The 27,345-nt window shown below is 60.4% G+C and overlaps 4 protein-coding genes across 4 annotated transcripts; 2 read left to right on the top strand and 2 right to left on the bottom strand.

The window, feature by feature from the left end:
• The first annotated feature begins 97 nt into the window (after nucleotides 1-97).
• Nucleotides 98-19,780, top strand: KMT2B (lysine methyltransferase 2B). Its single transcript, XM_037517860.1, has 37 exons — nucleotides 98-460; nucleotides 1,546-1,618; nucleotides 1,864-3,962; nucleotides 4,176-4,289; nucleotides 4,381-4,531; nucleotides 4,813-5,092; nucleotides 5,252-5,307; nucleotides 5,549-5,827; nucleotides 6,129-6,223; nucleotides 6,491-6,589; nucleotides 6,742-6,855; nucleotides 6,992-7,138; nucleotides 7,235-7,330; nucleotides 7,789-7,906; nucleotides 8,409-8,522; nucleotides 8,684-8,868; nucleotides 8,944-9,033; nucleotides 9,110-9,214; nucleotides 9,342-9,415; nucleotides 9,949-10,070; nucleotides 10,156-10,247; nucleotides 10,331-10,468; nucleotides 11,459-11,617; nucleotides 11,854-11,974; nucleotides 12,050-12,128; nucleotides 12,230-12,390; nucleotides 13,380-13,607; nucleotides 13,713-15,006; nucleotides 15,089-15,166; nucleotides 15,244-15,353; nucleotides 17,687-17,824; nucleotides 17,910-17,984; nucleotides 18,069-18,246; nucleotides 18,548-18,655; nucleotides 18,771-18,854; nucleotides 18,971-19,100; nucleotides 19,194-19,780. Exons 1-37 carry the CDS (start codon nucleotides 98-100, stop codon nucleotides 19,467-19,469), a joined length of 8,223 nt encoding a protein of 2,740 aa, XP_037373757.1. The 3' UTR covers nucleotides 19,470-19,780.
• Nucleotides 19,690-23,218, bottom strand: IGFLR1 (IGF like family receptor 1). The gene is made up of 6 exons (XM_037517971.2): nucleotides 23,181-23,218; nucleotides 22,346-22,509; nucleotides 21,751-21,963; nucleotides 21,212-21,396; nucleotides 20,643-20,976; nucleotides 19,690-20,559 (listed from the first exon to the last, which is right to left on the bottom strand). The coding sequence occupies exons 3-6, from the start codon at nucleotides 21,902-21,904 to the stop codon at nucleotides 20,210-20,212; spliced, it is 1,023 nt and encodes a 340-aa protein (XP_037373868.1). The 5' UTR covers nucleotides 21,905-21,963; nucleotides 22,346-22,509; nucleotides 23,181-23,218; the 3' UTR covers nucleotides 19,690-20,209.
• Nucleotides 22,521-24,931, bottom strand: U2AF1L4 (U2 small nuclear RNA auxiliary factor 1 like 4). The gene is given in 9 exon segments (XM_037515495.1): nucleotides 22,521-22,880; nucleotides 23,181-23,273; nucleotides 23,375-23,482; nucleotides 23,484-23,500; nucleotides 23,670-23,768; nucleotides 23,843-23,858; nucleotides 23,860-23,890; nucleotides 24,413-24,649; nucleotides 24,850-24,931. Coding segments are annotated over 9 exon segments (768 nt in total). The 3' UTR covers nucleotides 22,521-22,795.
• On the top strand, nucleotides 24,825-26,519 carry PSENEN (presenilin enhancer, gamma-secretase subunit). Its single transcript, XM_037518023.2, has 3 exons — nucleotides 24,825-25,263; nucleotides 25,880-25,984; nucleotides 26,171-26,519. The coding sequence occupies exons 1-3, from the start codon at nucleotides 25,203-25,205 to the stop codon at nucleotides 26,308-26,310; spliced, it is 306 nt and encodes a 101-aa protein (XP_037373920.1). The 5' UTR covers nucleotides 24,825-25,202; the 3' UTR covers nucleotides 26,311-26,519.
• Nucleotides 26,520-27,345: the final 826 nt, after the last annotated feature.

A 27,345-nucleotide genomic window follows, 5' to 3' on the forward strand; every position in this document is an offset into this window, starting at 1 on the left:
AGCCGCCCCGCCCCGCCCCTCCTCGCCCTCCCCTCCCCCGGCCCTGCGCACGGGGCGCCCCTCCCCCCGCCTCCCCGGCCCCTCTCACGGTGCCAAGATGGCGGCGGCGGCGGGCGGCGGCAGTTGCCCCGGGCCTGCCTCCGCGCGGGGCCGCTTCCCCGGCCGGCCGCGGGGCTCCGGCGCGGGCGGGGGCCGCGGCGGACGGGGCAGCGGGGCCGAGCGAGTGCGGGTAGCTCTGCGGCGCGGCGGCGGCGCGGCGGGGCCGGGCGGAGCCGAGCCCGGAGAGGACGCGGCCCTGCTCCGCTTGCTGGGGCTCCGCCGGGGCCTGCGCCGGCTCCGCCGCCTGTGGGCCGGCCCGCGCGTTCAGCGGGGCCGGGGCCGGGGCCGGGGCCGGGGCTGGGGCCCGAGCCGGGGCTGCGTGCCGGAGGAGGAGAGCAGTGACGGGGAATCCGACGATGAGGTGAGGCGGTCGGAGGCGTCCCCAGCGCCGGGCGGGGCGAGGCCAGGGGCTTCCAGGGGTCCGGGTGGCCCCGAGGGATGGCGTGGGAAAAGGGGTTCTCGAGGGCCCTGCAGACGAAGGGGCCTTGGGAATAGGTGTGGGAGGAGGTAGTCTGCATGGGGCTGTCGGAGGAAGGGGCGTCTGGAAGTCGGTGGCGAAGCCCCGGCTGCAGCTGGGCGCTTGGGCCCGAGGCAGGTCCTGCTGAAGTGTCCTGGGCTGATCCTTCCTGGTAGCTGGCCCCGCGGGGGCAGTCGAGGTTTGGGTGGGAAGGCTGTGGGGACTGCATCCCCGGCCGGTGGTGGTTGACAGCAGCAGCAGCATGACTTCAGAGGATCCAGACTGGACTCTGGGCTCTCACCTGTAGACTGACCGCCCTGCCTCGTAACCTCTGACGCATCCCTGGCTTTTGCAGTGCCCCAATTCCTCTTCCGACCTAAAGTGGAGAGAGGGTAGAGAGGCTGAGCGAGGGCTTCCTCTTCAGGTCGTGGTTTGAAGAGAGATAGAATGCAGTCGGAGAGGACTTTCTGGCAGGTGTGGGTTGTATTAAGGCAGTCTGTGGCCACCTGAGGGCTCAGAGTGGATCCTAATATAAGAGACCATTTGGTACACCCTACTTGGGTGCCCCTACTCCCATTTTCACTCAGGAAAGAAGCTGGTCTGAGAGGGCATAAACGGAGGCCCCACATTCCCCCGCTACCCCACCCCAAGTTACAGTGTGAGGGAACATGAGGGTCGTGCCTATTACCTGATCTCGGAGACCCTGTTAGGTTCCTTTCTGGGCCAGCAAATCACTGATGGCTGGTGTGGTCTGTGCCAGGGGGTGGGGTTTCAAAATTCCCTCTGCCTCCATACCTAGGGAAACATCCCATTTTCTACTCCCCCCAACTTCCACTCTTTTTAGTTCCAGTCTTCTTAGTTCTTTGTAATTAGGGAGGGGTACATTAAAGGGAAAACTGGGGTATTCCTCGATACCTGAGTCCCAGGTGGAACAAGGGCTTTGGCACTGACTGCTGTTTCTCCCCTCCACCCCTGGTCCCCTAAATCAGGAGTTTCAGGGTTTTCATTCAGATGAAGATGTGGCCCCCAGTTCCCTGCGCTCTGCGCTCCGATCCCAGCGAGGTGAGTGATGGGGAAACTCTACCTCTACAGCTTTACAGGAATGTTATTCTCGCTTTCCGTGTTAGCTTTTCCCTGTGCAACTAGAGTCTCCATCAGTTACCGAGTGCGTTCTGTGTTCAAAGCCCAAGCTAGACTGGGCTGTGGGGGAAACAGACAAGTAAGGCTTAGTCCCTGCCCTCCTGGAGTGCCTTCCTCAGTCGGCAGGGCTAGCTTGACCCATCTCCCCACACCTATTCTCCTTTTAGGTCGAGCCCCCCGAGGTCGGGGCCGCAAGCATAAGATGAGCCCCCTTCCGCCTCCTCGCCTAACAGATGCGGCTCCTACTCCCCCCAAGACTCCTGCCCGGAAACGGGGCGAGGAGGGCACAGAACGGATGGTGCAAGCACTGACTGAACTTCTCCGGCGGGCCCAGGCACCCTCAGTCCCCCGGAGCCGGGCATGTGAGCCCTCCACCCCGCGCCGATCTCGGGGACGGCCTCCAGGACGGCCAGCAGGCCCCTGCAGGAAGAAGCAACAAGCAGTAGTGGTGGCAGAAGCAGCTGTGACAATCCCCAAGCCGGAGCCCCCACCTCCTGCGGTTCCAGTGAAACACCGGACTGGCAGCTGGAAGTGCAAGGAGGGACCCGGCCCCGGCCCTGGGACCCCCAAGCGTGGAGGACAGTCTGGGCGAGGAGGCCGTGGAGGCAGGGGCCGAGGCCGAGGCGGGCTCCCCCTTGTGATCAAGTTTGTTTCAAAGGCCAAAAAAGTGAAGATGGGACGATTGTCCTTGGAACTCGAATCAGGTCAGGGTCAAGATCAACATGGGGAAAGCTGGCAGGATGCCCCCCAAGGAAGAGTCGGAGCTGGACAGGGAGAGGGTCCTTGCTGGAGGAAGGAGCAAAAACTGGAGGAGGAGGAGGGAGAGGAGGAGGAGGGAGAGGAAGAGAGAGAAGAAGAAAAAGTCGAGGAGGCGGAAGAGCGGGAAGAGAAGGCTGTGGCCGAGGAAGAGGTGATAGCTGAGGAGAAGGAAGAGATAAAACTGCCATCGCCACCACTGACTCCTTCGACCCCTCCACCTCTCCCACCTCCCCCACCCCCTCCGATGTCTCCTCCATCCCCACCGGGCCCGCCGCCTCCCCCAGTGTCCCCCCCACCTCCTTCATCGCCTCCGCCTCCTGCCCCAGAGGAACAGGAAGAATCCCCGCCTCCTGTGGTCCCAGCCGTGTGCTCCAGGAAGAGGGGCCGGCCTCCCCTGACTCCCAGCCAGCGGGCTGAGCGGGAAGCGGCTCGGGCAGGGCCGGAGGGCACCTCTCCTCCCACTCCAACCCCCAGTGCCACCACAGGAGGCCTTCTTGAAGACAGTCCTACTGTGGTCCCCAAAAGTACCACCTTCCTGAAGAACATCCGGCAGTTTATTATGCCCGTGGTGAGTGCCCGCTCCTCCCGCATCATCAAGACACCCCGGCGATTTATAGATGAAGATCCCCCCAAGCCTCCAAAGGTGGAGGTCTCACCTGCTCAGCGACCTCCCGTTGCCATCTCCCCGCTCGCCCCCCAGGAACCAGCGCCAGCTCCCTCTCCCCCACGTGCCCCAACTCCTCCATCTAGCCCTGTACCGCTCCCCGAGAAGAGAAAGTCTATCCTAAGGGAACCCACATTTCGCTGGACCTCGCTGACCCGGGAACTGCCCCCGCCTCCCCCTGCCCCTCCACCGGCCCCACCCCCGCCCCCGCCTCCACCCCCACCGCCTGCCCCTGCCATTCCATCCCGGAGACCCCTGCTCCTTCGAGCCCCTCAGTTTACCCCAAGCGAAGCCCACTTGAAGATCTACGAATCGGTGCTTACTACTACTACTCTTGGGGCCCCCGAAGCCCCTGAGCCAGAGCCGCCTCCCGCCGATGACTCTCCAGCTGAGCCTGAGCCACGGGCAGTGGGCCGCACCAACCACCTCAGCCTGCCTCGATTTGCCCCTGTGGTCACCACTCCTGTTAAGGCCGATGTGCCCCCTCCTGGGGCTCCAGCTCTGAGCAGTGGGCAGCACCCTCAGGCTCAGCTACAGCAACCCCTGCCAGCCTTGCATGCCCAGCTGTTGCCCCAGGCACTACCACCCCTGCAGCCACAGCTGCAGCCACAGCTACAACTGCAGTCACCACCACAGCAGCCACTACCATCACAGCAGTCGCCGCCACCACAACCTCCACTAACGCAGCAGCCGTCGCCACTGGAAAAGGCCCGGATCGCAGGCTTGGGTTCCTTACCACTGTCTGGTGTGGAGGAGAAGATGTTCAGCCTCCTCAAGAGAGCCAAGGTGCAGCTGTTCAAGATCGACCAGCAACAGCAGCAGAAGGTGGCGTCTCTGACGCCGGTGAGCATGGCCCTCGGCCGGGTGCCTGTACCTCAAAAGTCTCTGCAGCTCCTTAACCTCTTGCCTCCCGAGACACCCTCCAGCATTGCAGGGCGCTCTCACGGCCGGTCCTTCCCTCTCCCTCAGCTTCCTGCGTTCCTTCCCTCCCCTCACGTTAGTCCTGTGGAAAGTTCCTAGCTTTCGAGCCTCTGGTCCTGTTTGTTTTCCCACCAGCCGAGCCCTGGCGGGCAGGTGGAGGAGGGCGTGGGGACCGTCAAGCAGATACCAGACAGAGGTTCCGTCAGGTCCGAAGATGAATCGTTGGACGCTAAGAGAGAGAGACCGTCGGTATGAAGTGGGCGGAGGGCCCTCTGGAGACAGCTGGCTGCGGGACACGGGGGCAGCTCCCCACATGTGTTCCCGGTTTCTCCTTCCCCAGGGCCCCGAGTCGCCTGTGCAAGGGCCCCGCATCAAGCACGTCTGCCGTCATGCTGCTGTGGCCCTGGGCCAGGCCCGGGCCATGGTGCCTGAGGATGTCCCCCGCCTCAGCGCGCTCCCTCTCCGGGATCGGCAGGACCTCGCCACGGAGGGTAGGGCTGGGTGTGTTGTGGGAGATTTGACAGCTGTGTCACGTTTGGGGTGAGTAAGTGCACCAGGAGCTTAGGCGAGTGGGAGCCGAGTCGGGTGCTTGGGGTTAAGAGGCACGTGAGTTGAGGACTAGGTCTTAAGCACTCGGGCTTGGCGGCACCCGGCATCTGTACCCTGCGGGAAAGTGACGACCAGGTTGACGGTTGAATGGCTAGAGGGGGGAGCAGAAGTGAAGCAGGATGCCTGGTGGCTCTGTGGCTCCATCTCCTCTCTGCTGTGCTAGATACTTCATCAGCTTCTGAGACGGAGAGTGTCCCGTCGCGGTCCCAGCGGGAGAAGGTGGAGTCCGCAGGACCCGGGGGAGACTCGGAGCCTGCAGGGTCCGCAGCCACCCTGGCTCACGCACCGCGGCGCTCGCTGCCCTCCCACCACGGCAAGAAGATGCGAATGGCGCGCTGTGGACACTGTCGGGGCTGCCTGCGTGTGCAGGACTGTGGGTCCTGTGTCAATTGCCTGGACAAGCCCAAGTTTGGGGGCCCCAACACCAAGAAGCAGTGCTGTGTGTGAGTAGCTGGGGTACAGCTTCCTTCTCACCCGTGGTTGTCAGTCACCCAGGCCTCCTGCCCCGCCAGAGCAGTGGGATTGGCATCCTGGTGGAGAGCTTCCTCTCTTCCCCCAGACCACAGTCCCCTACCCTGGTGACGTGCTGCTCCCCTCCCCAGATACCGTAAGTGTGACAAGATAGAGGCTCGGAAGATGGAACGACTGGCTAAAAAAGGTAACAAGGCTTGAGGCGTATTTCCTCATGCGTCTTGTCTTAGCTGCATGGAGGGAGGAACCCCGTGTCTTCTTTGCTGTCCTCCGTTTTGCCACCCCGCATCTTTGTTGCCTTCTCCGTCGTGTGCTGCTCCTGCCCCTCCCGCGCCTGTCTTCTGCCCCCCTGCTCTCTGCCTTTTCTTCACTCCAGTGCCCCGTGTCCTTGACGGAGCTCAATTCTACTAAGTCCCCTGTTCCCACAGGCCGGACGATAGTGAAGACGCTGTTGCCCTGGGATTCCGATGAATCTCCTGAGGCCTCCCCTGGTCCTCCAGGCCCACGCCGGGGGGCGGGAGCTGGGGGGCCCCGGGAGGAGGTGGCGGCCCCCCCGGGGCCCGAGGAGCAGGACTCCCTCCTACTGCAGCGCAAGTCAGCCCGGCGCTGCGTCAAACAGCGACCCTCCTATGATATCTTCGAGGACTCAGATGACTCGGAGCCCGGGGGTCCCCCTGCTCCCCGGCGTCGGACCCCCCGAGAGAATGGTGAGGATTGCTTGTTGCTTCCGCTGTCAGTCCTGTCATTGGTATGGAAGGGGTGGGGCTCCCGGCTCCAGGGCTCCGTGGGTGCGACAGAAAGTAGCTCGAGGATAGATGATGGAGGTGGTTTTCAGCGGACAAGGAGAGTGGCGTGTGAGGTTTTCAGTAGCTTATTGAGTGAGGCCTAAGACTCATCACAGTGGACCTTGGCTAATTGAGAAAGGCCTTGGGGATCCGGTTAACGCTTGGGGGTTATAGAATCGGGCAGTGGAGGGGGGAGACCTCACTGCTGATGTGTCCTGCCTAGAGCTGCCAGTACCTGAACCTGAGGAGCAGAGCCGACCCCGCAAACCCACCCTGCAGCCTGTGTTACAGCTGAAGGCCCGCAGGCGCCTGGACAAGGTCAGCAGGGCCAAGACCCCAAGCCCTGTGGGAGACAGGGCTCTCACCCTCCAGGGGCTTCTTGGCAGGTCGGGCTCCTGGGCTCGCCCGGGTGCTGTGCTTTGTCCACACCAGAGGGTAGGCCCTCGGGTGAGTCTGGCGTCTCCTCCCGGAACACCATTAGGATCTGGGCAGAAGCCAGGGCTGGGCAGGTTGGGGGAAAGGCCAGGGAGAAGTCTGCAAAGGATGGGTCTAGCAGCGCGCTCTGACCAGTGCCGTCCCTCCCAGGATGCTTTGGCCCCTGGCCCCTTTGCTTCTTTTCCCAATGGCTGGACTGGAAAACAAAAGTCCCCTGATGGCGTGCATCGAGTCCGCGTGGATTTTAAGGTACGGCATTGGTGGAAGGAGGGGGTGGAGGGACTGTTGCCGTGACTTGTTGAAAGAAACTTGTTAACTGCTTCTGAGAAGCCAGGACTGTCAGGGTGGATCTGTCCCGGGTTCCTGGCTGCTCTCTGATTCCATGTTTTCTCTTCCCTCAGGAGGACTGTGACCTAGAGAATGTGTGGCTGATGGGCGGCCTAAGCGTGCTGACGTCCGTGCCAGGGGGCCCGCCGATGGTGTGCTTGCTGTGTGCCAGTAAAGGCCTGCATGAGGTTGACCCCTGCCTTTTTTCACCCCCAAGTATCCATTGGCCCTCACTGCCTGACTTCTTGGGCTCTCTCAGTAGGGCCTCGTTCCTCGGTCTCTTGGCCTCACGCTGGGGCCATCGTTTGCTCTCCTCCACCCCAGCTGGTGTTCTGCCAAGTCTGCTGTGACCCTTTCCACCCCTTCTGCCTGGAAGAAGCTGAGCGACCCCTCCCCCAACATCACGACTCCTGGTGCTGCCGTCGCTGCAAGTTCTGCCACGTCTGTGGGCGTAAAGGCCGGGGATCCAAGGTTTGGGCTCGGGCCTTGGGGTAGGTGGAGGCATGGAGGAGAGGGGTATCCCTGTGCCGGCCGACTCTGCCATTGCTCTTTCTCCAAATCCAACAGCACCTTCTCGAGTGTGAGCGCTGCCGCCATGCTTACCACCCAGCCTGCCTGGGGCCTAGTTACCCAACACGGGCTACCCGCAAGCGGCGCCACTGGGTGAGAGATGAGACCCGCGCCCCTTGGCCCTGGGGTTCTCTTGAAACACCCCACCCCCCAAGCCTGCTCTAGGCCAGGGCTCTTGTGAGAAGGGGAAGGTTGGAGGTCCTTAATGGGACTTTGGTGAACATGTTTCCTTTTCAGAAACTTCATGTAGATAAGATTTGTGGTAGAATTTGTGTGGAATGGTCTCAGAGGCTCCTGCATTTTATAGCCCCAGACTCAGAATCTCCCCCTACCTCCCTTTCTCCTCTCTACCCCCTCCCCCCACCACTTTCCCCTCCTCTGCATCTCCCTCTGGCCTCTTTTCTCTTTCTCCTCTTCCTGGTACTTGCCTCCCCTGTACATTTTTGCTCCCTTACCTGTGTCCTGCCTGCCCTCCACTTCTCTTGGCCTGTCTTCCTCTTGCGCTGCCCAGCTGGTGTGTGGCTCTCCCCTAACATCACCCCACTCCCCAGATCTGCTCAGCCTGCGTGCGCTGTAAGAGCTGTGGCGCGACTCCAGGCAAGAACTGGGACGTCGAGTGGTCTGGCGATTACAGCCTCTGCCCCAGGTGCACTCAGCTCTTTGAGAAAGGTGGGGACCTTTCAGGTGAAATGGACCCTGGGGGGGCCCGCCAGGGAGTGGGACGGTGTCCTCAACAGGCAGTTAGAAATGCCCTTTTTTAGGGGTTTTCCACCCTCTCCAACCATGGAATCCTCCCTTCTGTCCAGGGTACGCAGACTAGAGGGACACAGAGCCCCTCTCAGGACAGCGAGAGTACAGGGCCTGGAACCCCAACCTCTTGGTAGTCCCTGAGATAACCTCCTGCAACCTCAGGCGTCTACTGAGCCGTTTACAAACCTGGACTTTCCCCATTTATTCAGGCACCGAGTTAAGCAAGACCCTATTCTTTGTGAGACTCTGGGCTGTAGAGTTAGAAAATACCTTTTCCTCAGGCAGCTTTTTGGGAATGGTAGCGACCCAAAATGGAGCATGTTGGACACCCCCACTGTAGCAGTCAAGAGATGGCTGACCCCCAGGCAGGGTACAGTGCCTCAGCCCCTCTGACTTCCCCTCTACTCCCCTTTCTCTCCAGGAAACTACTGCCCGATCTGCACCCGCTGCTATGAAGACAATGACTACGAAAGCAAGATGATGCAGTGCGCGCAGTGTGACCACTGGGTGCACGCCAAGTGTGAGGGCCTCTCAGGTGCGTGGGTGGGGGACCTGGGGTGGGGCCTGACCCAAAGGGGTCCCTGTCCTCTCCCCAGCAACCTCAGAGGACCAGTGGACTAAATATCCCTGGCAGTGTCGGGGTGCTCAAAACCCTCCCACCCACCCAAACCATCGTTTCCTTCACCCTGGTTCTAGATGAAGACTATGAGATCCTTTCGGGGCTGCCAGACTCGGTGCTTTACACGTGTGGACCGTGTGCTGGGGCTACGCACCCCCGCTGGCGAGAGGCCCTGAGTGGGGCTCTACAGGGGGGCCTGCGCCAGGTGCTCCAGGGCTTGCTGAACTCCAAGGTGGCAGGCCCACTGCTGCTGTGCACCCAGGTCTGGAGAGCTCAGGAGGCGGGCAGGGTGGGGCCAGACCAGCACTAGCCCGGCTGACTTCCCCTCTTTTTTCAGTGTGGGCAGGATGGAAAGCAGCTGCACCCAGGACCCTGTGGTCTGCAGGCCGTGAGTCAGCGCTTTGAGGAAGGCCACTATAAGTCCGTGGTGAGTGGGATACAGGAACAGGTGGGGGCTTGCTGGGGTGGGGGGCGGGCCTGGATCCTAACAAAACCCCTTACAGCACAGCTTCATGGAGGACATGGTGGGCATTTTGATGAGGCACTCTGAAGAAGGCGAGACCCCAGAGCGCCGGGCCGGAGGCCAGACAAAGGGGCTGCTACTGAAGGTGCGCTCTTTGGGAGATGCCTGTAGGGTGGCCTGAGTGGTAGTGGGAGGAAGAAGTGGGTCCTCCAGACCCTGCCCCCGCCACCTCCTGGGGAAGCCACCTCTCATCCTATTAACCCACTCCCCAGCTGCTAGAGTCTGCGTTCGGCTGGTTCGACGCCCACGACCCCAAGTACTGGCGACGGAGTACCCGGCTGCCAAAGTGAGCAGGGCTTGGCCCAGGAGGGGAACCAGGGAGTGAGGGCACCTGGGAGTCCAGGGGTCCAGCTGGACCAAGAAGAGACGAGGAGCGATTTAGGGTCTGGAGGGTGGTGGAACCGGGACAGCAGCCTGGTTGGTTCTAGACTAGCAGAGACTCAAAAGTGAAGTAGCTCTCAGTCTGCTGCTGCTTTGTGCAGAGCAGTGCTGGGGCTGGGCAGGCAGTGCTGGCCCGGATGACCAGAGCAGTGATGAGGAAGCTGAGGGGGCTGTGGGAGCCCAATAGAGTCGTCTGGTGGAGCCAAGGGGGTAGAAGAAACGACATGAAACTGAAATGTGGAGACAGACTATAGGTCTGAGGGACATCATTTCCTGTGGCATAGTGGCATGAGAGGCTTGGGGCGGGGTGGGGGGGGTGGTGTAGAGATTTCCGTGTGGACAGAGACAGTGTCACGGTATGGTTAGGCTGACACCACAGGTGGGCCATGTCCAGCCACCTTGTTAGCCCTGTCAGACGCTGACCCCGCCTGTCCACAGCGGAGTCCTTCCCAATGCCGTGCTGCCTCCATCCCTGGACCACGTCTACGCTCAGTGGAGACAGCAGGAACCAGAGACCCCAGAATCAGGACAGCCTCCAGGAGACCCCTCAGCGGGTGCTGGTGAGTAGGGGCTGCAAGGCGGAGCCCTGCGTCAGGGCGCCAGCTCCGGGTCCTGATGCTTAGATTTCACTTCCTTGCCCCCCAGCTTGCCAGGGCAAGGATCCAGCTGCTCTGTCACACCTGGAAGACCCCCGCCAGTGTGCGCTCTGTCTCAAATATGGGGATGCAGACTCAAAGGTGAGGGCCCTTGCGTGAAGCCCCAAGTTGTGAAGGCCAGGCCTGGGGCAGCTTCCCTCACACCACCACTCCTCTGCTCCCAGGAGGCGGGGCGGCTCCTGTACATCGGGCAGAATGAGTGGACACACGTCAACTGTGCCATTTGGTCAGCTGAAGTGTTTGAGGAAAACGATGGCTCCCTGAAGAATGTGCATGCGGCCGTGGCCCGCGGGAGGCAGATGGTGAGGGCACGGGCCGGGCGGGGGACCGGGGAGAGCCCTCTTCCAGGGGCGACGGCACTCTGGTCACGTGCTCCCCCTAGCCAGCCTGCACTGTTCATCCTCGTTACCTTTCTTGCTTGTCCTGGGCTTCTGGTGCTACAGCTATCGCTATTTTTCCCGTTGCGCACGCTAACCGGAGGGGGGCCGGGTCTGGAAACGCAGTTAGAAGCCCTATTGGTCAAAGCTGCGCTGGATGCTCTCTGCACAGTGTGACGTTCAGCTCTGTGTCCCTGTGAGGCGAGTTTCCTGGGTTAGGGCTCCTGCCCCCAGAGCAAACTAGGGTGGTCCTGCGGAGTGCCTCAAGATCCCTGCGGCAGGTGGGGTGGTAGGGTGCCTGTTGCAGGGCACACAGGTGAGGCTCAGATGGAGTAGGACAGCTTCCACGTTAGCGTGGGACAGACGACGACTGCCGCTCAGGAAGAGGTCACAGTTGTGATTTTTCTCCCTGCTGCCACACTGTGCTTCAAAACATTTGAAGGGCCTCCCCTGGTGGCGCAGTGGTTGAGCGCTGGGCTGCGACGCTGCCCGCACCCTCTGCAGTGCTGGTTCGATCCCCAGGCACCGGCGAGGGTCCCACATGGCGTGACAGACCTGCCACGCCCACTGCTCCCCTCAGCAGTGTATTTCGTCAGTCTGCCTGTTCTGTTCCCTGCTCCGGCTCTGGTGAATTCTCTCACCCTCCCATGCTTCTGACTGTACCCAGTGCTTGTATAAATAAATTAATTAATTAAAAAAAAAAAAGCTAAAAAAAACAAAACATTTGAAATAGTTTTGATGTGCACCTGGCCCTGGATGCAGCTGGGGGAGAGGTGGTGTTTGGTGAGTGCCTTCGCTCTGTGAGGCGCCAGGCTTGGCAGGTCCCCGAGCAGAGTCTCAAGGACAGCAAGGCTGAGTTTCAGACCCTGGCCCCGGTCACTGGCTTCTCCCCTCAGCAGCCCCTTCCACCCGCAGCGCTGTGAGCTCTGCCTGAAGCCTGGCGCCACCGTGGGCTGCTGCCTGTCCTCCTGCCTCAGCAACTTCCACTTCATGTGTGCCCGGGCCAGCTACTGCATCTTCCAGGATGACAAGAAAGTTTTCTGCCAGAAGCATACAGACCTGCTGGATGGCAAGGTGGGCCAAAACTGGGGGGGAGATAGCGCTCCCTTGCTTTTTTATCCCCTTCCATTCAGGGGCCCCCTCTGTGACCCCTCAGGCCTGGCCCCTGCTGTGTCTCAGTGTCTCCTCCTTGTTCTCCTGGCGTCCTTTAGCCAAGCCCCCGACTGTCCAGTCCCTGCCAACAGAACCTTCCCTCGAATCCCCCTCGCCACCCACCAATCCAGCAACCCCATTCGCCACCTACCTCCCAGGAGATCGTGACCCCTGACGGATTTGATGTTCTCCGCCGAGTCTACGTGGACTTCGAGGGCATCAACTTCAAGCGAAAGTTTTTGACGGGTCTCGAACCTGACGCCATCAACGTGCTTATTGGTAAGCTGAGTGCTCTGCACCCAATCTCCCTTACCCTGCTGACCCCACTTTCCTGACTTTTCCTCTGCATCATAGGCTCCATCCGAATTGACTCCTTGGGTACTCTGTCTGACCTCTCGGACTGCGAAGGACGGCTCTTCCCCATTGGCTACCAGTGAGCAGCTCAGGGGGCCTTGGCGGGATTGGGGGACGCCAGGACTGGATCTCACTTCCCAAGTTGTCCTGACCCTCTTGTCCCACATGTCCACCCGACAGGTGCTCCCGTCTCTACTGGAGCACAGTGGATGCTCGGCGGCGCTGCTGGTATCGGTGCCGAATTCTGGAGTATCGGCCATGGGGGCCGAGGGAAGAGCCGGTTCACTTGGAAGCAGCAGAGGAGAACCAGACCATTGTGCACAGCCCTGCCCCTTCCTTAGGTGAGGCCTCAGAACTACCTCATTTTTTTCTCTGAGTGCAGCCTTCCCAGATGGTTACCCACCACGCTTAAGCTGATGACTGGGCATTTGTGCCAGGCATTTGCGCTTAGCATTTCACAGGAAGTGAGCGAAGAGCATCGTGCCTGGGGGGAATGGCAACTTCTGGGCAAATGTAGGGAGCATTTAGGCCACCTGACTTGGACTACATGCTCATTTAACGCCCCACCCCGCCCCCTGTTGTACTGCCACTTGAGGCGGCAGTTGTGCTCCCCGTAACCTGGTGGTGGAGCCAGGATTTGAACCCGGAACTGCTTGATCCCCATACTGGCCCTCTGACACCACGCTGGCACATGCGTTTCGGCTGCGAGCTAGATGGCAGCTCAGAGAATGAGCTTGGAGACTGGCAGAGGGGGCGGTCATTGCGGGCGGTGTGGAGGAAGAGCTTTGGACTGTTTGTGGATAAGGGTCCTCGTCCCTGGCAGAGCATGACATGAAGTGTAGAGGGGAGACGAGTGCCGTCTCCCTGGCTGGAAACTGGGACTATTGGGAGGAGGAGGCAGAGATGAGTGTGCACAGATCGGGTGGAGCCAGTCGTGGGGAGTGTAAGCATCAGCATGGGCGGGTGTGTTTGATGTGGCCGGGATGTGCCGAGCAGGTAAGAAAGTGGTAGGACGGGCCTTGCTAGAGAGGGCAGTGCCCCTCTTGGCATATGGAACCTCAATCAGAGAAAAAGCAGTAGGCGGCTGGGGAGGGGGGAGATAGAGGTGGAGAAACGGGTCACAAAGGGGGCCTGACCTAGTTGTGTGGGGGTTTTGCAGAAGCCACGGAGGAGTTCGGGGCCCGGGTGATGACTGGGAATCAGTGCGTGTTGTGACATGGTCGAGTGGAGACGGAGGAGGAGCGAGTGGCTGAAAGCAAGGGGAGGGCGTGTGATTGAGTCCTCAGCAGGCGGGCCCTGCCACCCATGATGAGTTTCTGTTGCTTCCTAGAGCCCCCAGATCATGTGGACCCCCCGCCAGACACAGATGCCCTTATCCCGGGAGCTCCTGAACACCACTCACCCATTCAGAACCTGGACCCCCCACTTCGGCTGGATCCAAGCAACCCGCCTCCTCCAGCCCCCCGTTCCTTCTTGGGGGCTCGAATCAAAGTGCCCAACTACTCACCATCCCGGAGGCCCTTGGGGGGTGTCTCCTTTGGACCCTTGCCCTCCCCTGGTGAGTACCTCAGAGGGTCCAGGGGAGGGGAGGGGAGGGGAGGGGAGCAAAAGGGGGTGGGTGGGACAAGGCAAGATCTCACTGACCCTGACCCTTCCCCAACAGGAAGTCCGTCTTCTCTAACCCACCACATCCCTACAGTAGGAGACCCGGACTTCCCAGCTCCCCCAAGACGCTCCCGTCGGCCCAGCCCCCTGGCCCCCCGGTTGCCACCGTCACGACGGGCCTCCCCCCCTCTCAGAACCTCCCCTCAGCTCAGGGTGCCCCCTCCTACCTCAGTCATTAGAGCCCTCACACCTACCTCAGGGGAGCTGGCTCCCCCTGGCCTGGCCCCATCTCCCCCACCACCCTCTGAAGACTTGGGCCCAGACTTTGAGGACATGGAGGTGGTGTCAGGACTGAGTGCTGCTGACCTGGACTTTGCGGCCACCCTGCTGGGGACTGAGCCCTTCCAGGAAGAGATTGTGGCCGCCGGGGCAGTGGGGAGCAGCCATGGGGGCCCCGGGGACAGCTCAGAGGAAGAAACAAGCTCCGCCCCTCGCTACGTCCATTTCCCTGTGACTGTGGTGTCTGGTCCTGCCCTGGCGCCCGGCCCCCTCTCGGGTGCGCCCCGCATCGAGCAGCTGGACGGAGTGGACGACGGCACAGACAGCGAGGCTGAGGCTGTCCAGCAGCCGCGGGGCCAGGGCACTCCTCCTTCAGGGCCAGGAGCAGGCCGGGCTGGGGTCATCGGGGCTGCCGGGGACAGGGCCCGACCGCCTGAGGACTTGCCGTCAGAGATTGTGGATTTTGTGTTGAAGAACCTGGGGGGGCCGGGGGAGGGGGGTGTGGGGCCCAGAGAGGAGCCCCTCCCTCAACCACCTCCCATAGCGAATGGCAGCCAGCCCCCCCAGGCTCTCCCCCCCAGTCCCGCTGATCCCGCCCGGACATTTGCCTGGCTCCCTGGGGCCCCAGGGGTCCGGGTATTGAGCCTTGGCCCCGCCCCCGAGCCCCCCAAACCTGCCGCATCCAAAATTATCCTTGTCAACAAGCTGGGCCAAGTGTTTGTGAAAATGGCCGGGGAGGGTGAACCTGCCTCACCCCCAGTGAAGCCGCCGCCGCCTCTCCCTCCACCTCTCCCCCCCGCAACCCCTGCTTCCTGGACTCTGCCCCCAGGCCCCTTGCTGGGTATGTTGCCAGTGGTGGTCCGCCCTGCCCCACCCCCGCCACCCCCTCCATTGACACTGGTGTTGAGCGGCGGACCCCCCAGTCCACCCCGCCAGGCCATCCGCGTCAAGAGGGTATCCACCTTCTCTGGCCGTTCCCCGCCAGCGCCTCCCCCAAGCAAGGCCCCCCGGCTGGAGGAAGATGGAGAGTCCTTGGAGGATCCCCCCCAGGGTCCAGGGCTTAGTGGCAGCGGGTAAGTGAATATCCTGAGGCAGTGGAAGGAGGCCAGAGCAGCAGGCTACAGGGAGCTCAGCCTTCTTGTGCTTCCCCCCAAGGTGCAGCCGAGTAAGGATGAAAACGCCCACAGTGCGTGGAGTTCTAGACCTGGATGATGCTGGGGAGGAAAGCCACAGGTGAGTGGCCAGTCCCTTTTCCCCAGAGACTCTGGGACCTCTGTCCCTTCCCTTTTCTGACAGGTCTCTCCTCATAGGCCCTTTCAGGACCGGTCCCCTCTGCTGCCACTTCCAGATGGCGGTGCTACCCGGACATCCGATGGTCCCCCCGACTTGCTGCTCGAGTCCCAGTGGCACCACTACTCAGGTAGGGATCAGCCTTGCCCTCTCACCATCTCCTCACCAGTACTTGCGTCAGATGCAGGATTGCTCCACTTCCAATGACACCCACTGGGCACTGCACACTGCACCTCTGCCTGGGTGTAAGGCCAAGGCTGGGTGCTGGAGTTAGAGAGAAGCCCTCCGGGAGCTTATAGCTGGTGGCGAAAACAAGGTGTAGCTCCGCGTGAGAGGTCTCTTGAAAGTGGTTTGACTGACAGACCCAAGAGCCCAGGGAGGGATTCAGAGCCCAGTGTCGGAGGGGCAGGTACCTCGTAAACTTGAAGATGACGGTCTGGGGATCAACCAGAAAGAACAGAACCCACCTAAGACCCAGAGGTGTGACAGAAACAGGAGGAGATCGGGGAGGGATCTAAAGATGTCTCTAGAGTTCACATGAAGAGAATAAACCGCGTCCATTTCCCTCCTGCTGTGTCCGCAGTGGCAGTGCTCCTCGCGTGCAGCCAGCCAGCCCCGGGGGAGGGAGTGGTCAGCTGCCCCACTGCCCTAGGACGCCTGCCTGTGGCGGGGCCAGGGTTGATGTTCTGTGAGCAGGATGGGGAGGCTGTTCAGAGTCCAGAATTGAGAATTGTGGCTGATGGAGCCGAAACAACACCCAAGGTGCTTTTTGCACTTTGCCAAAAGCTAAGCAAAGGTTCTGGGTGAAGGAGGTGGGGCAGGGCAGCAGCTTAGAAGGTTTCAGTGTGAGGACTGAGCAACGCCAAGGACGAAGACAGAGGAGGGTCATGAATGGAAAAGGAGTGGCAGGATCGAGGCCCGGTGTGTTCAGTGGGAGCCCTCTCGGAGGGGGCGGGGCCGGGGGAGGTGTGCTTGTGGAGACACCGGTATGCAAGGGAAGTGCTGTTCTGTTGTCACGGGGGCCAGGAGGGCACTGGGCCACAGCTAAGCAAATTGGCACGCGAGCAACCTGGGGCTCTTCGTTTCTTGCGATGCCAGCCCTAGCCAGAGGTGTGGGTCAGCTCAGCTGCCGGCCGTGGAAGCGGAATGACGTGGCCTGAGAGTGTAACTGAAAGGCTGCGTCCCCGGCTCAGAGCATGTGGGTTTGGCAGTGACCAGACAGTCACTAGCAGGTGCATAGCACCTGGAAATGACACAGTGAGGAAGAAGCCAGGGAGAGAGGGTCTGGGCCGGGGCCCTGTAGCCCCCCTGGGATGATCAGAGACCAGAATGGAGTTGAGGGCGGGGCAAGGACTAAGGGATGGCAGACCCTGGGGCACTGAGGCCTGGGAGATGCCGTGGGTCAGGTCTGGGAGGGCACATGGGCAGGCAGGTTGGTCCGGAAGAGTGATGGAGGGAGAAAGTGGCCACGTGAGTCCTGCCTCCTAAGCGCGCCTCCCTCAGTGTAGAGCGCCCCACACCGCTGGAGAGCAGGGGTCAGCCCCTGGTCCACTCCCCTGCGGCCAACGGCAGCATTTGTTGTGCTGATTCCTCCCGCGTGAAGCACTTCTCCCCTGGCTCCCAGCACCCTCCCTCCCCCCCCCCCCCTCGCTGCTGGTGCCTTCCAGCGTCCCACCCTCTGGACATGGGTGTGTGTCGTAGCGTTCTGGACTTGACTTTTCCATGTGCACGCCCAGGGTCTCTCCTCTAGCTTCCTGGCTCTAGACCGCTCCCCGCACACACACACCTCACTCACCCCAGCTTACTAACTGTGCTCCTGTTGCCGTGCCCAGCTGCCTGCGCACCAGCTCCACCAACGAGCTGCAAGGGGGGGTTTCTGCGAGGAACCTTAGACTAAGCACGTCTGACACAGAGCCCTGACCTTCACTCAGAACTCGCTCCTCCCCACCCCCACCCCGCAGTCTCACTCAGCAAGTCCTGTCCCGCTCTACCTTTAGCTCCTGAGAAACCCCTTCGGTACTTCATGATGTCTGTGTACTTGAGTCTGTGAGTGCGGGCCTCTGTAATGTTGGGTCGTCAAAGTCATGAGGTATTTTTTCTGCTTTTCTTTTCAAGCAAAAATGCATCATGACTTTTCCGACAACTCAATAATATGTTTCGGAAATGTGCTGGTATGAAAAACGTGCAGAATATAATTCTCCGGTATTTTCAGTTTTATATGACTCAGGGCAGGTGAACATTTATGGTAAGCGGGTCTCAGTGAGCCAACAGTGGGGCCCACAGAGCCACAGCACTGCAGGTCTCTGTGGAACTGTGCATTTACCCAAGGAGGTCTGCAGAAGAGGCCCGTCCGACCCCAGATCTGCATTTATGCCTGGAGGAAGGGAGAGCATTGGGGAACTGGGGGCTTCTGAAACCAGGAAAGGTAATCCTCATCTACTTTGACCTGCCCCTTGGGACCAGGTGAAGCTTCAAGCTCTGAGGAAGAGCCTCCATCCCCAGAGGACAAAGAGAACCAGGCCCCAAAACGGGCTGGCCCGCACCTGCGCTTTGAGATCAGCAGTGAGGATGGGTTCAGCGTGGAGGCAGAGAGCTTGGAGGGTGAGTGGGGGGTGGTGTGGGCAGGGAGGGCAGGTGTCCCAGAGAACACCATTTGGACTCTGCTCGGGCCCTGCCCTCTCCCCAGGGGCATGGAGAACTCTGATTGAGAAGGTGCAAGAGGCCCGAGGGCACGCACGGCTCAGACATCTGTCCTTCAGTGGTAAGCGGGGCGTCCACAGGGGCACTGGAGCCTGGGCTGACTTCCTGACGTGGCTTCTGTGTCCTCATCGCTGACTTTCCCCAGGAATGAGTGGGGCGAGGCTCCTGGGCATCCACCACGATGCTGTCATCTTCCTGGCAGAGCAGCTGCCGGGCGCCCAGCGCTGCCAACACTATAAGTTCCGCTACCACCAGCAGGGAGAGGGCCAGGAGGAGCCACCCCTGAATCCCCATGGGGCGGCCCGAGCGGAGGTCTATCTCCGGTGAGAGGTCTGGGGTGTGAGGCTTCGGTTGGGGAGCTCAGTGGGAATTCCCAGGGGTGGGAATTAAGTCTTTGTCAATTAGAAGCAGAGGCCTGGGGAGGTGACACCAGGCTGCTCCGAGAATGGCTTCTCGGGTGCCCAATCGGGAGAATGGTCCCCTTCCCTCTCCCTTCCCCTGTGTCTTCAGGTGTAAGTTGTAGTATTTCTCCTGCGCAACCAGCAGTAGGCCCAAGTCCCCCAGATAGGCAGCGTCCCCTTGAGGGAATGGCTGCGAGCCGCCCTCTTTCCCTTCCACCTGCAGGAAGTGTACTTTCGACATGTTCAACTTCCTGGCCTCTCAGCACCGGGTGCTCCCTGAGGGAGCCACCTGCGATGAGGAAGAGGATGAGGTGCAGCTCAGGTCCACCAGGTATGGAGGGCAGGCCAGGGGGCTGGGGGTCTGTTCGGGTCTTTAAAGCAGTGACCAGGGACAAGACAGGTCAGTCCTGGGTACCAGCCCGAGTAACACCGCTGTCCCCCACCAGACGTGCCACCAGCCTGGAGCTGCCCATGGCCATGCGCTTTCGCCATCTCAAGAAGACGTCCAAAGAGGCTGTGGGTGTCTACAGGTTAGCAGGGTTAGGGGGAAGATGCCCCTTAGGTGGATGGACAGGCACCCTGGTGTGGGGCTGTCTTGGTCCTGTCCCCCTAGCCCTGAGTGCCCCCTCCCCCCCCTAACCTGCAGATCTGCCATCCACGGGCGGGGCCTGTTCTGCAAGCGCAACATCGATGCCGGGGAGATGGTCATCGAGTACTCCGGTATTGTCATTCGCTCTGTGCTGACTGACAAGCGGGAGAAGTTCTACGACGGGAAGGTAGGCTCCGCCGGGCCACTGGCGCCAGCCAGGTGGGCGAAATCGGGCTGGCTCATGGGACAGAACACCGACCGCACCTGCCCCTCCCTTTAGGGCATCGGGTGCTACATGTTCCGCATGGATGACTTTGACGTGGTGGACGCCACGATGCATGGCAACGCCGCCCGCTTCATCAACCACTCGTGTGAGCCCAACTGCTTCTCTCGAGTCATCCACGTGGAGGGCCAGAAGCACATTGTCATCTTTGCCCTGCGCCGCATCTTGCGTGGTGAGGAGCTCACCTATGACTACAAGTTCCCCATCGAGGATGCCAGCAACAAGCTGCCCTGCAACTGTGGCGCCAAGCGCTGCCGTCGGTTCCTTAACTGAAGCCGTGGCTGCCCACCATGACCCCCGAGACCCCTGCTGCCATCTGGCCCCTAGCCTGGGGGTTCCCGGTTCCTCCCGGAGCATCTCACCCCCACCCTCATGTTCAGGGTGGATGTGGGCGTGCAGGTGTCAAGGGCCCTGCCTCCACCCCTCCAGTCCACCCAGCAATCGCCCCCCTACGTGCCCTGGGGGCCCAGGATGTAGATATTGTACAAAGGTTTCTAAATCCCTTCTTTTCTATGCACTTTTTTATTTAAGAGGGTGGGAACCCAGGTGGGAACCCCCCACAATAAAGTCTGTCAATGTTTGGAGAGGTGGTCTTGCCCTTTGTCTGCTGTTGGGGGCAGATGGAGCTCCTGTTTCTGTGTCCCCCACGCCCATCCCGAGCCAAGGAAAAGCCCATCAGGCTGGACAGGTAGGTGAGCGGCAGGCGTCAGTGGGCTGTGGGGTCTGCCATGGCTGCAGAGCAACAGACAGTCTCCGTTTCCCGAGTGAGAGCCCAGCTGGGCCCTGGCAGGTGCCTTCTCCCGGGCTAGCAAGTTTTCTTGGAGGGGCCCAGGCTGCCCAGAGGCCAGCTCTCCCACACCTGCTCTTGGGGGGGGCGGGAGATGGGCCCCTTTGCTGCAGGAAGGGGAATGAGAGGGTGTCGGTTGGGTCTTGGCCCAATTAGGGCTGTGTTGCAAGAGGGCCCCATAATGAAGCCAACTGCAGGCGCTTCCTTTAAGGGAATCTATTGAGTATTAGGCCAGGCAAGCCCGAGGCGAGCCAAGCCTGGACAGCACCTGCAGCGCATCAGCCCGCCCTAGCTGGGCCAGGTGTTTGCTGAGCTGGCCCAGGGAGGCGGAGGGCTCCCTTGCCACCACCGTCTCAATCAGGGCCCGCAGAGGCGAGCGGTTGGGTCGCAGCGAGTAGGCAAAGGTGGACCAGGCAGCAGGCAGTCCGTACCTCGCCGCCAGGTGTCTGGTGGTGCCACAGGCCATCCCGCCCCCACCTGGCCCCTGCTCGGGGTCCAGCAGCATGATCAGCTCCTCCAGCACCTCTAGCTCATCCAGGAGGCGGGACAGGGGCTCTGACGCCAAACCAGGCAGCTCTGGGAGACAAAGGAGAGGTAAGCGGGGGAAGGGCAGGCTTCCCATCCACATAACCCCGCTCCTAGGTGTGCCCCAGACTAACCCCTGCCTAGGAGCGGAGGCAGAGAGGTCTTCCACGAATCCCCTGCCTCGGAGGCCTCCAGGGATCCTGGAGTGGACTGATGCAAAGACAGGGGGCTGTGGGTGTTGGTATCTCCCCACACCAAGCCAGGGCAGGGGCGGAGGTGAGCCTTCCCCCGGCGGTGGCAGCAGCGGCGCTTCCGCAGGGCGAGCAAGAGGACGCCTGCCAGGGCGAGCAGAACCAGCACCACGGGCAGGACAAAACTCGGTACGGCAGAAAGTGGCTCAGTAGCTGGAGAGGTCCGTGAGAGGCTGGAAGTCGCCAGGCTGCAGGGCTCCTTGGTAGGAACTGGCTTCTGGAAACGGGGGCTTGGAGTAAAGTGGGGAAGGTGTGCCCCGCTCCCACCTTCTCAGCCCAGCGCCTTCAGCGTGGTCTCCACCGATGGAGCCACGTTCTTTCCGGACCCAGGCCCCACCCCTACTGCCTCAGCCCAGGCGGTCGACCTTCTGGTCTACGCCCCCACCCCTAGGCTCGCCTCTGGGGCCGCCCTCCTCGCCCCCGGCCCCGGCCCTCTGGGGCCCAGCCCGCACCTCTCCGCAGCGAGGCCGGGTCGCCCCGCCGCCCCCCGCGGGAGTGGGGGCCGTGCCTCCGCCACCGCAGGGGCCGCAGAGCTCCGCGCCGTCGGGGTTGCACCGCCCAGGAGGACACGGCCTGAAGGGGTGCCTCACATGGTCGCCAAAGTCGTTGAGGCCGCAGTTCTCCGAAAACTCGTACCCTGGGGGGAAAGAGTCTCGCGCGCTCGCGACGGCCTCTTCCCCAGGCCCGCCGCGGCAGGCCCCGCCCCGGCGCCCGCCCCCAGCCTATCAGCGGCCGCGCCCCTCCCATCCTCCGGCCCCGCCCCGCCCGCCCCGCCCACTGGCTCCGCCTGCGCGGGCTCCAGCCGCCGCCCACGCCTTCCCCAGGCTCCTCGCCCGCGTCCCGCGCGCGCCGCCGCCCTGGCCCTAACGTCACCCGCACAATCCTCTTCTCCACGAGCTCTGCCTCGCGTTCAGGTCTTATCTACGTTAAGACGCACCGCCCCTGACCCCGATCACCCCCTAGATCCGCCCAGCAAACCCCTGCTCCTCACCAGGACAGGGGGGCGGCCCGAAGCGCTGCAGGCAGCTGCCGCAGCACCGGCTGTCAGGGTTCCAGTACTCCAGGCGGCCGCAGTGCTGAGAGGCCTCGCGCGGCGCCGCCCGGGCCAGGAGCAGCGCGGCAGTCAGGAGGCCCTGGGGCCCCATCAGGAAGGGCCTGGGGGCCTGCAGCCTCGGGTGGGGGGCGGCAGGGCGTGACCGCAGGGCTTGAGGCCAGAAAAAAGTAGGAGTGGGTGTGTAGGATAGCCGGGCCTCCCCCTTCCAAGAATCTACAGCCCCCATCCAGCTCCTGCCTCATGGTCGGAGCGGCCACAGGGCCTCAGATGGATGGTGAGGGCTCAAGCCTCGCCGCGTGGATTCCCATCTACCTTTGCCATCTTCCCGCCCTCTCTTTTCCCATCTGAAAAATGGGATAACGACAGCACCCATCTCACAAGGTTATGGCAAAAATGTCACTGGAATTTGTGTGCTTTTAACAGCGCTTGGCAGAGGGTAAGCTGACGTACTAGTTATTACCAACTCCCAGGAGGCATGGAGAATCCAGCCTTCCCCCACTAGAGATTTCCCCTGGACTCCCAGTGACCTTACCTTATCTCCTAAGCCCCATCTCCTGTGGGGTAGGGATCTGTCAACCTGCCACAACCCGGATCTCGCCTTTGAGAAGCCTCAGATGAAGGTGCTGAAGTCCAGCGCAACGGCGTCACCAGTCCCACTTGGGGGCTTCTAGATCACTGGACCCACTGCTTTTCTACCTATCGTTCGAAGTTTTCAACTGAGATTGTGGTCAAAGCCCAGCCCCACTTCCCCTTTTAATCAGGAGATGTGGGGCGTGAAAGGAAACTCCAGCCCACAGCCAGGCTCAAAGCTATCAACCCACAACACAGAACTTTATTAGGGGATGGGCAGAGGTCTGTGTTGAACAGATTAAAACATAGAGCCCAGGATCCTGGGAAGATGGTGCTGGGAAGTTGAGGGAGCTTTGAGGAAGGGCACCGGCCAGGAACTTCTATGCCTATCAGAGGCAGAGGACAAGGGGACTCAGAAGCGGCCGTGCCAGTGGCCTGGTGAACACCGTCGGTTTCTTTCTCCGGGACAGTGGCCAGTATGGGACCTTGGGGGTGACCTGGAGGCAGGAGTGGAGAGTCAGTGCCCTGTGGAGCGGTGGGCTGATCCCTCAAGTCAGCTTCTGCTCTGGGAGCAGGCAGGGCAGGTGATGAAGTAACCAGAGTTCCCAGAGGTGGTCTCAGGATAGGTGCTTAGGGGCTGACTGGAGATCAGGCTGGTCTTAGGTTTGGGAGTCTGGAGTTTAAGCTGGTTTGGAGATTGGGACTGAGACCTTGTGGTGGAGCTCAGGGCTAGTCTTAGGGTACAAAAAATTGGGACACTGTTATTGGGGCACAGGACCAGGATCATCTTGGGGTACCTGTGCCGAGGTCCCCGTGCATAGAGTTGCCTGAGGTTCCGAGAGATGGGTCGCTGGTGCATGAAGATGCAGAAGCCACCTCGGGTACATTCCCTGGGTAAAGGAGGGCCAATGAAGGAAGCCACTATCACTGACAGCCTCCAACACACAGGACTCGGGGCCTCCAGGCACCCGTCCCACCTGTACTACCGTACCCCATCTCGTGCTGCCGACAGCATGACTCCCGAAAGTCAGTGACAAGAGACGGCTCAGCATGCATAGCCTGCCCACTGCACCAGCGGTTATTGAGTTCAGCCACCGTACTCTGCGTCCTCTCGGAACTGGGGAGAAAGTGGCTCAGGATCAGTACTCAAACTCAGAAATCTTCAGGGGACTAGTTAGCGGTACTGGGGCTGGACTGGATTTAGCAATGGACCTCAAGCTGTGAGGTTTCAGAGGTGTCCATGAGACACTGAAATGCCTGGGCTCTAATGGGGGGACAGCAGGCACCTTGACGTAGACATTGCCCACAAGGTGGTCCCCCAGGTTGTCGCACACATTCATCTCTTCAATCTCTCCGTACTTCTCCTGCAGTTCCGTGAATACCTCCTGCAGAAGACCAGGAGGAACTCAGTCGAGCTCCAGGCCCACAGGAAACTCAAGCCATCCTTGCCAACCCTCACCTCGAAGAAGTTATCAGTGTTCCTGCACCTCCACGTCGCTCACGTGACCTGGAGGAGAGGGAGGGTGGGGTCCGGGAGGGGCTTTCCGGAGGCTGTCCGCACTGCCCCCAGACCCGGTCCCCCACTCTCAGTGCGATCCGTCTGCGGTTTGGGCGGTGTTCTGTGGATTCCGGTAAAGGTTGAGCAGAACTATGGTCTGCACAGAATTTCAAAGGGGCGGGGCCTGAGCTTAAAAGGCGGGGCTGCATGCAAAGCGGCCGGGGTAGGTAGGTTGGGGGTGGGATCTTGCACGAGAAAGAAGCCTAAGCATCTGGAGTGCGTCAGCGACGTTCGTTCCTAAGGCAACCAAAAGCCCTGGCAGCGAGGAGCAGGCAGTGCCGACGGGGGCGCGGCCAAGTTCCCGCGGGCAGGGCCTTGGGGGAGGAGCCTGCAGGGGTCGGACAAGAAAAAGGCCGGGCTAGGGCGGGCCTCGGGATGCGGAAAAGGCGGGACTTCGTGATTCTGGACAACAAAAGGGGAAAGCCGGGAGGGCTTAGCCGCCCCCGCCCCGGGCTGGGGGCCGGGCCTCACCTGGCTGGAAGTTGGTTTGTTGTGGAGCCGGGAGCGCCGGTCCCCGTGCCGGCAGGCCCCGATTTAAAGTAAAAAGAGCAGTTAACCCTGGGAGAGGTGCAAAGGCAGAGGTGAGCCGGGGGCCGGGGAGGCCGGTCGCCCCAGAAACACCGCCCCGAGCCGCCCAGACACCGGGAAGCCAGGCGCCCCGGACTCGGCCGCCAGAGGGGTCACTCCCTGCGCCCGTTCTCCCTTGTCCTTCTCAGTCCCGAAGAGCAAAGCTAAATATTCGGCCATTTTTATCCGAGCCGACCAGCTCTCGCTGCTCACACATCACTTCCGTTGCTTAAGAGCACTGGGAAGTGTAGTTCCTCGCGGCCTCCGCACGCTCAGCCCGCGCGCAGAAACTCTCTAGTGCGCTTGCGTGTTGGGGGACCGCGCCCTCCCCACGTGCTCACCCGCCGGGGACCCTGAAGGCGCATGCGTGCCCCGGCGCCTCACCAGGAAGACTACAAGTTCCAGAGAGCCTTGCGGTGGCATCTCGCGCAAACGCCCCTCGTTGAAAGTGGCCAAGGCGTTCAAGCCGGAGGAAGTGGACTCCGCTGACGAGAGGGGAGCTCTCGCTGCGCACCGCAGTGAACAAAGAGCGTCTCAGCCCAGACAGCTTTCTGGTGAGAGCGGGGTAGTCTCCTTTCAGCAAACCCGTCCTTCCGTTCGTCTCCGTTTTGTCGTGATAGGGGTGTGGTTGTTCGCGATCCTCGCAGCTGTCATTTAGGATCAAGGCTTGGGTCGACCCAGCCTCGGCGCAACGATGAACTTGGAGCGAGTGTCCAACGAGGAGAAGTTGAACCTGTGTCGGAAATACTACCTGGGTAAGAGGTGATCTCCTAGGGGCCCAGGAGAAGAGAGGGGACTTGGGGCTTGGATTCGTCTGTCAATGGGATGAAGAGGCTGGGGGTGCGGGCTCCTGAAGGAGGAAGAGGTTGGGCCCTCAACTCTTTTTTTTTTTCAGCTTTATTTATTTATGCATACTAGAACTGGGGTACAGGCCAGAGGTGCGCGGGGTGGGGGGAAATGAGCAGATTCACCAGAGACAGAGTGGGGAGCAGAACAGGTGGATCTACTGAAATACACTGCCGAGGGGAGCAGTGGGTGAGACAGGAGAGGTCTGCTGTGCCGTGTGAGTAGCTCCCTGGCCGGGGATCGAACTCGTGCTGCAGTAGCTGGCAGTAGCTTGTCTTTAACCCCTCCGCCACCAGGGAGTCCCGGCCCTCAACTTCTGAATCTCAAAATAGGAGAGGAGTGGAAGGGCTGTTTTCCTGGGTCCTGAGAAAGAAATAGTCCAAGAAACGGATTCCTGAGGCCCTGAGAGCAGAGATTCCCATTTGAACTTGGGTAGGGGAGCGGACCTTCCAAATAGGTACTTCAGGTGGGGCTGGCGGTGAGCCTTCATTGCTTTATATTCCGGTTTGCTGGTTTTCTCTTTAGGTGGGTTTGCTTTCCTGCCTTTTCTCTGGTTGGTCAACATCTTCTGGTTCTTCCGAGAGGCCTTCCTTGTCCCCGCGTACACTGAGCAAAGCCAAATCAAAGGCTGTGAGTCCAGGGCACAGATAAAGGGAGGCCATCTAGTGTGGGAAGGGAGTACTGGGGACCTTTGGTGGGAGGGAATGATGGCGGGTCCAAAATTCCAGGGCTCTGTGGTGGAAAGACAGTGCTGGTCTGAGAGAGACCAGAGAGCTGGTGGGGGCCCACCTTCCCCATCCTTGTTCTCTCTTGCAGATGTCTGGCGCTCTGCTGTGGGCTTCCTCTTCTGGGTGATTGTACTCACTACCTGGATCACCATCTTCCAGATCTACCGGCCCCGCTGGGGTGCCCTTGGAGACTACCTCTCCTTCACCATACCCCTGGGTACCCCTTGACAACTCCTGCTGCGTGGGTCTGGGGAGCTGCTCATTCTCCCAGGATGGGTTCTGCTAGTCTAAGCTCACTCCCAAGCCCCTAAGACTTGTTCTCATCCCTTTGTTCTCTGTTGACATGCACCAATAAAGGACTCTTATTCTGTATATATAGACATCTTGGGATCTTTTGGACATTGAAGCATTAAATAATCATTAGTATTAATACTCAGAAATATTTTTGAATGCTTATTTTGTGTAAGATATGCGTCACGCGTCTGTATTTTTCTTCCTCTGAAACTTTTTTTTTTTAAAGATAACATTTACTTTTTTTTTAAGATTTATTTTTTATTTATAAAAGAACTGGGGTACAGGCCAGAGGCATGGGAGGGTGAGAGAATTCACCAGAGACAGAGCAGGGAGCAGAACAGGCAGATGACCAAAAACACTGCTGAGGGGAGCAGCAGGCGAGACAGGAGAGGTCTGCCGCGCCATGTGGAAATCTCCCTGGCTGGCCAGGAATCAAACCCATGCTGCAGAGGCTGCAGACAGCTTCACAGTGCTGTGCTCAACCTGCTGCGCCACTGGGGAGGCCCCCTGAAAACTTCTTATAATCTGAAACAGGAACTTTTCAGCTGAGGAACCTATTCTATTGATGCAGAACTAAGAGGAATGGTAATTCCAGCGCAAGAGGCTGCTATCTTGTACTGCTAGTGTGTGCATTTGAAAACAGTTTCCCACTCAGCCTCAGTATTATCAGAAATGTGGATCGCAGTGTTACTTCCTAAAATTTATCTGGACCAAGGCATATTTTATAAGTGGAAACTTCCTAATCTTTGAAGGAGATTTTGTCCGCAGCAATCGACCTGCTGATGGTTTAACCATCAGATTTAAAATTTACATTACCACCTTCCTACTTCCTAAAACCCTTTTTACATCTACCTACCCTTATTACATCTCCTTTTAAATGTTTCACTTGCTCATCGTTTATCTTCCATCTGCTAATAGATATGCTTTATTAGGACAAGGACTTTTTGTCTTGTGCACTGTGGTGTCCCC

The sequence above is a fragment of the Talpa occidentalis genome, unplaced genomic scaffold (genome assembly GCF_014898055.3).
Source record: "Talpa occidentalis isolate TD23 unplaced genomic scaffold, MPIMG_talOcc4v2.1 talOcc4.17, whole genome shotgun sequence".
In the NCBI taxonomy this organism is placed as follows: domain Eukaryota; kingdom Metazoa; phylum Chordata; class Mammalia; order Eulipotyphla; family Talpidae; genus Talpa; species Talpa occidentalis.

Coding starts and splice junctions, on each gene's coding strand:
- KMT2B (XM_037517860.1), top strand. CDS start 98: ATGGCGGCGGCGGCGGGCGGCGGCAGTTGCCCCGGGCCTGCCTCCGCG. Junction 13,608..13,712: donor TGGACCCTTGCCCTCCCCTG/GTGAGTACCTCA, acceptor CTTCCCCAACAG/GAAGTCCGTCTTCTCTAACC. Junction 18,656..18,770: donor GTGCAGCTCAGGTCCACCAG/GTATGGAGGGCA, acceptor GTCCCCCACCAG/ACGTGCCACCAGCCTGGAGC.
- PSENEN (XM_037518023.2), top strand. CDS start 25,203: ATGAACTTGGAGCGAGTGTCCAACGAGGAGAAGTTGAACCTGTGTCGG. Junction 25,264..25,879: donor GTGTCGGAAATACTACCTGG/GTAAGAGGTGAT, acceptor TTTTCTCTTTAG/GTGGGTTTGCTTTCCTGCCT. Junction 25,985..26,170: donor GCAAAGCCAAATCAAAGGCT/GTGAGTCCAGGG, acceptor TCTCTCTTGCAG/ATGTCTGGCGCTCTGCTGTG.
- IGFLR1 (XM_037517971.2), bottom strand. CDS start 21,904: ATGGGGCCCCAGGGCCTCCTGACTGCCGCGCTGCTCCTGGCCCGGGCG. Junction 21,397..21,750: donor CGGGCCGCCCCCCTGTCCTG/GTGAGGAGCAGG, acceptor CTTTCCCCCCAG/GGTACGAGTTTTCGGAGAAC. Junction 20,560..20,642: donor GCCTCCGCTCCTAGGCAGGG/GTTAGTCTGGGG, acceptor TTTGTCTCCCAG/AGCTGCCTGGTTTGGCGTCA.